The following is a 6,423-nucleotide window of genomic DNA, read 5'->3' as shown; positions in this document are numbered from 1 at the left end:
TGGTATCCGATGTTGCAAATGAACTGGTTCAATTTACTTCCAAAATAACCATCACCTCTTGATTACAGGTATATTGTATTTTGCAGGAGTTTTATATTCATCTGATATGCTTAATGTCTCGTACTAATTCTGTAACATCAAATTTAGCATGTTTGAAAGTGCATGTGATGATTCATAAATATACAACAATTTAAAATTAATCACGAGAATTCTAAATGTTTGATGCACCTTTAATATATCTAATGATGATTAAAAATCTGATAAAGAACTAGATAATCAGAATTATATAACAACAATATCCGAAAGTCGAAGTTCACACATTTAAGCCATTTTTCGTAAAGCATTAATATTTTCGACTTCGCGCTTTAAATCCCCCTTAGAATGCCAGTATTAAGTTTTGAACTGTTTTGAAACCTTATGAATTATTAAAACTACCCGGGTTTTCATTGAGTGTTTGAATACTGTTCACTAAACACGCTTGGTAAGGGGTATATTTAATCGTTACAGGCCCACAATAGGAAGGAATGTGTTAAATATTTTCTTACCTGTTCAAGAGTTCACCTGGGACGCATAAGCCAATCGAAGAACCTAGCTTGTATCACGTGACTCACCTGAATAGGACTTGTCATATCGGAGAAAAGGTGTACGTACAAGGCAGTGTTTAAACATCGATCGATAGTTGGATGTATAATTTCTTGGTGGAAACTATAAAGTGTGTCGTTACAATGATGTCGTTATAAAAGTCATGGATTACTTTACTCCAAAAACGTGTCCTGTATTGGAAGAAACAAATATCTAAATTTTTAAAAGATATTCTTGGACAACACGGAAATAAAATACAGAAGGTGAGATTTTAGCTATTTTTAGAGACCTAGGACGTTTTTGAGTTTTAATTCATTGTTACAAATGTTATAAGAATATAAACCCACCAATGCATGTCATTTCACGTGTTGTAGATGAGCCTGTATGACACGGAGATAAAGTGTTATAATAATTCGATCAGTAATCGGCAAAGATCGCTCAATCATATGAGCTGGAACTGTCACAGCTCTACCGGGGCCCCCGGGCCCTGAGGGTCGAATTAGCCCGTACGGCTAGACGCCTGGAAACGTCTACATTTATTTAATGTATTCGTTTTTCCTGCAATATGTAGGTTCCTCGGTTTAGTTCATTGCGCCTGTCAAATGTGTGTTGAGCTTAGTTATTCAGGTCAGTGATTTTATCCTCAATCTGGCATCTGATTATTTTGTAATCTTCGGGCTGATTTTCTCTAGACGGATTACTTATATATACGTACCATGATCGCACAACTCTCCAATTTTAAATGTAAATATATGCGTTGTTGAGAAGTTGAAAAAAAGAGACAGTTCAAACCGCAAAATTGGATGGCATGCTATATCCTTGTTTTAATTTTTTTGAACTAGACATGGTATATTAAGTTGAAAAATAGCACCTTTTATACTTAATAAAGAAAATTAGGTGTACATCATAGTTGCATGCAGTTATTGTACATGTAACAGCCTCATAGAAAATGTATGTGAACACCAGTGGCAGCTATCATGACAGACCTTGTATGACGACATGTTTTTAAACAAGAGCACTAATTTCTTCTAATTGCAGTCACCCCCCCCCCCCCACACACACACACCCTCACAACACACGGAGAGAGAGAGAGAGAGAGAGATATTGGTTGGCTTAACTGGTCGAAGCTTGTGTTTTGGCACCTGACCTGAATTTCTGTGCAATGTGTTAACAAAAAATAGACGGAACAAAATGACATTACATCAGTGACACAGATTGTCATAACAAGTTATAAGATCTTGCTGCTGTTAATAACCATACTGAGCTTTTTGATGGCATCATTTAGAAATTCTAGACAAGTGCATTATGTATACATGAAAAAAAAAATGAAAATCTAATGCGCATCCAAATCTTAGCGCAATTAACCGCATCTAATATGTAATGCCGACAACGAAATAATACAAAGGGGTCAAACTATATACAGCCCTCAAGATCCGTTTCACTGCAACCTGTTTTCATTAAATATTTTTTATAAACAAATCACGTAATTCTCATTGCCTGTGTACAATTTCTTAAAAGGCTCAACGACTGCTAAGTAATTTCTTCATTACGACATTTCAGAAAAACAAAATCGAGAAGTAACTGACCAAAACAAAACAAAAAAAAAAAAACCTTGTCACAAATGACATGTGGTTGTCATTTTGACGTATGGACCACTATTATAATGCAGACTAACAGGTGCATGTGTGCAGGATAGATTGCATCTGTCTCATACATGCACATCATTTACTGAACATGGCGACCATGGTGTTCTGAAAAAAAAAGGATGTAGAAATTTGCAAAATCAATCGTTATTTTATTTATTTTAATTCAAGAAAATAAAACAGTTGTGGTAACACTAAATACCAGAATCTTAAAGAGCATAAAGAGTATTCAAAATCGTATGATAAAATATGCACAACTCGACTCTTAATTGGCAAGACTATCATACCGGAATCAAAAATGGCATTAAGTATCCTCTCATGTAAAATATGCATTTTTAGATCGCATTATATAAGCAAAGTTCATTGCGTAAGTGGCAGGTACTCAATAAGGAAAAAAGAATATTTTCATGTAAAACACCTTTTTCGTGTCCTTTTGTTAAATTTCCCCTTTAGATTACACATTGCTGACAAGCATATAACAAAATTAGAAAAAACGATACCCACAACCGTGTCTTCACCGAGTTTTTGGATTTTAAATATTTTAACTGGAAGTAATGTTCATTGTTATTGGAGGAAATTTTACAATAGTTTGTATTAAAAGTATACGTATGTAAGACATTGATTAAATATTTTGTGCTAGGCTAAGCGGTAAAAACAATAATCATTTATACCATGGTATGTCCAAGTATCGAAACCTCTAAGAAAAGAACTAATCAAGTTCATTAAATTGGTTTGGTGTTAAACATATCACTTTCTGTCCTTCTTCGAGGGGAAAAATTTGCTCCAAGACATGCAATTTTAGCTTTGTATGTAATACACCTCCATTCGAACAAGGACAAAGAATGTAATGAACAAGGAAAGTTTCATAAATTACGATTGAATTTTATAACCTTGCATTCATACTGCAAAGTGTTCTTAGGCACATTTCGTGGGAAGATTTACATAAATTATACACATTAAACTAATCTGCTTAAAAGGACAACACCTAGCTGAAAATGAACGTGCATTGTTCTAATTAATTAATCACAGAATAAAACAAATGTAGTTATATAGTTATTGAGAGAACCAACTTAGCACACTTTGATACAAACGATATTTGGCCATTATTCATTGTCCTAGAGTAGATGCCAAGTCATGCAATATATTGAACTTAAACCGGGTATGACTTTTGAAATATTAAACTGGTCAACATTTGACGCTACAATGAACAAAGTAAAACTTTTTCTTGGCTAATGAACAAGTGTTTTAGTGAATATGTATAACTTTATGCTATAAGAATATATATTGCTATCTGTGTCGAGAACAGCCTCGACCAGAAATTCAAATATTTTAGATACTGTCTGTCAACTTAATGAAAAGGATCTAACCATTTATACGTAGTAATAAATCTCAAAGAAATTTTATCTTTTTTTCTCCTGTGTTAGTTTTAAATGTGGGTTCCCGTCTGTCAGTTTTCACATTAACATACTAATTAAGACTGTGTATGAGAGAACATTTACACATTTGACTTGGTCTTATAGAAATTCTGTCGCCAGTCCTTAATTTAAAATATTCCAAAATACATTTTCGACTTATAAAACTGGGTTGTTTTTATTTGGTTTTTTTAACCTAATTAAATGATTTTCATTATTTATGGTCAATTATGGATTTGCCTTCTTCTTCTTTTGCCGATGAATGTGTTCAAGTAGGAGCATGTTCGGTAATGACCTACTGTTTCAACATGTGAGAAGGTCCTGAGATTATTCACTTGACCACGATTCAACTTGTTTTCCAAATTTGTTTGATTTATATGTGAAATTTACAATAACCTGTGTAATTGGTTTTTTTTCTTTTGCAGGAAGAAATGAACTGAAACGATTCTTGATTGAAATTTGTTGTCCAGCAAAATGAGTCTGTTTGGTTGGAGAAAGAATTTGTCTATCAGTGACAAAGAACCTACGTATAAAGTTCGTTACCTTGGAAACGTTCAAACTACATTGATGCGGGGTGATGGTTGTGTTGATAAACCCGTGACAGTGATTTGGAATAACTATGTTCGGAGTTCACATCCGGGATTAGACATGAAACTTACGATTTCCAGTTCCGGATTGCGTGCGCACACAAAGGAACAAGGAGTGACTGAATATAGAGCTCATAGAATATCGTACTGCATAGCTCATCCTAAATATCCCAGACTCTTTGTCTGGGTGTATCGGCATGAAGGCAAGAAAATGAAACTCGAACTTCGTTGTCATGCAGTGTTGTGCAAAACGGAGGCAAAGGCCAAAGCAATGGCTGTACAACTACATGAAAAACTGAAATTTGCTCTCAAAGAGTTTATGCGAGAAAAGACGAGAAAACAAAATTCCCGCTTAGTGTTACAAAGAACAAATTCAGTACCTCAGTCAGGTGAGGTCTTGCCTAAGAGGACTCAAATTTTGAGCGCTGGCAAAAATTTCAAACCGCCCATTTCAAAATCAAATACGGCTCCAAGACTAGGTGCAATAAGTGAAGATACAGAACAGGATGAAGCGCTAGAGGAAGAAAGCAGCAGTGATATTGACGACAGTGACGATGAGAAATCGGAATCGGACACTGTTAAAGCCCTGAATCTGACAAAGGGACCCGAGGCTGTGAGTTCGTGCGAATCCGGTTACGATGGACTCGAGATGTTGGTTCCTCGAATTATTGACCTAGAGATAGGAAATAATCTGGAGGAACTGAAAAATGACAACGATGTGCAGTATTGTTTGATGAATGGCGATTCCGATGATGAAAGTTCGGAATCGGGATTTCATGAACAGGACCAGGATTCTAAGGATGGACTAAATGTTAATGACGACACAAGTATTGGAGAAGACGAAGTGTGCGACTTTCCTTCCGGTCTTGAGAATCTTGTCGCGGAAGCAACGGAAGTGACTTCTCTTTGATATTTTGGGGATTTTATCATCAGTGCTGAGAAAACTGCAGGTAAATTAATGGGACAAGATTTTAATAATTCTTTTACAAGTATATGTCCCTCATATTATTGTAATCAAAGAACCATTGAAGATTAACATATTAACCATGTATATTAGATATGTTATTAAACGAATATACCATTTTAGCCCTTTTTGCAAAGTTTTCATAATATCTTCGGTGGGCATTACTGGAAATATTTAGTTTCATAATGCTCGGAAACTAAGACGAATATAAGAATATAAATGCCCTGGCTTATCGTTGTCAAAAATGCAAATTTGACAAACTTCACTGCCAACAAAGATGACATAGAGTCGCCTAGGGCTACACCAGACCAGACTATTTATATCTTTTACTAGCTATTTCGGTGAGGTCGAATTCCTCATTTGCTGTGTAAAGGCTGGAGAAGGAAATAGGTTGTGCTTCCCATTGTCAGTAATATGATAGATAGCCAGTTTTGCAATAAGGTGAAAATCAAAAAGGATGAATACTTAAGACGACACATTCTTTGTGTCAAAAAAGAAAACCGTTCAAAGTATTAGTTTCAGTTCTTGCACCTTAATCTGTACATCTAAGTACGATTGATAATATCGAGAATCGTATTTTGTAGATTGGAAATTTATTATTGATGATTGTAAATATGGAGTATATATTTTATATAAGATCATTACTCTGACCTACTAGTACACATTGGTGTTAATTTAATAAAAGGCGCATTAAGTACCTAGCACCAAAATTGGCTTCAATGCTAGCGGGACAAGGTTAATCTTCAAGGTGGGTTTAGTCAGTATAGATTAGACGACAAGGATATACGTTTTTGTGTATTTGGATTAACCTCTTATATATTTGGCAAGGGTGTTTGCTGGGTGATTTCAGGACATTTGTTCCCCCTATCAAAGAAGCAAAAATAGTCCAGGAGGCGGATCTGATGCAAATACATGTATATGTGTCATTTTTGATGAAAGGTTCTCTTTTTTTAAAATCAAAACTAATATTTCGAGACGGAGGTTTTTGTAACTGGTAAACTATACATTAATGGAAAGATAAAAGAGTCCAAAATACAGTCAATAAATATCTTCTGACATTTTTATATATGATACAAAAAACCCTTTCTACATCTTTTTATATTCCGGTTTTATTTGCGCAGGCTTCGAACGTTAAGTCAACAAGCCAAGGACTTTGTCAACATATTGTTAAGCTTGTATCTTTATGCGCTGGTAAATAATCTTCAAATGTAAATTAAACCCAGTGCCAACAAAAC

General features: G+C 34.9%; 1 protein-coding gene across 1 annotated transcript; it reads left to right on the top strand.

The window, feature by feature from the left end:
* The first annotated feature begins 483 nt into the window (after nucleotides 1-483).
* LOC133202618 (protein FAM43A-like) lies at nucleotides 484-5,246 on the top strand. Its single transcript, XM_061338466.1, has 2 exons — nucleotides 484-845; nucleotides 4,063-5,246. The coding sequence occupies exon 2, from the start codon at nucleotides 4,112-4,114 to the stop codon at nucleotides 5,132-5,134; it is 1,023 nt and encodes a 340-aa protein (XP_061194450.1). The 5' UTR covers nucleotides 484-845; nucleotides 4,063-4,111; the 3' UTR covers nucleotides 5,135-5,246.
* The last annotated feature ends 1,177 nt before the right edge of the window (nucleotides 5,247-6,423 follow it).

This window comes from Saccostrea echinata, unplaced genomic scaffold (assembly GCF_033153115.1).
Source record: "Saccostrea echinata isolate AGI-Se365-2 ecotype Australia unplaced genomic scaffold, CSIRO_AGI_Sech_v1 ptg000047l, whole genome shotgun sequence".
Taxonomy (NCBI): domain Eukaryota; kingdom Metazoa; phylum Mollusca; class Bivalvia; order Ostreida; family Ostreidae; genus Saccostrea; species Saccostrea echinata.
Note: the sequence above shows the minus strand (reverse complement) of the source record. Positions and strands in the feature narration are given on the sequence as shown.

What these genes read in the sequence shown, in the direction of transcription:
- LOC133202618 (XM_061338466.1), top strand. Translation starts at nt 4,112, where the DNA reads ATGAGTCTGTTTGGTTGGAGAAAGAATTTGTCTATCAGTGACAAAGAA.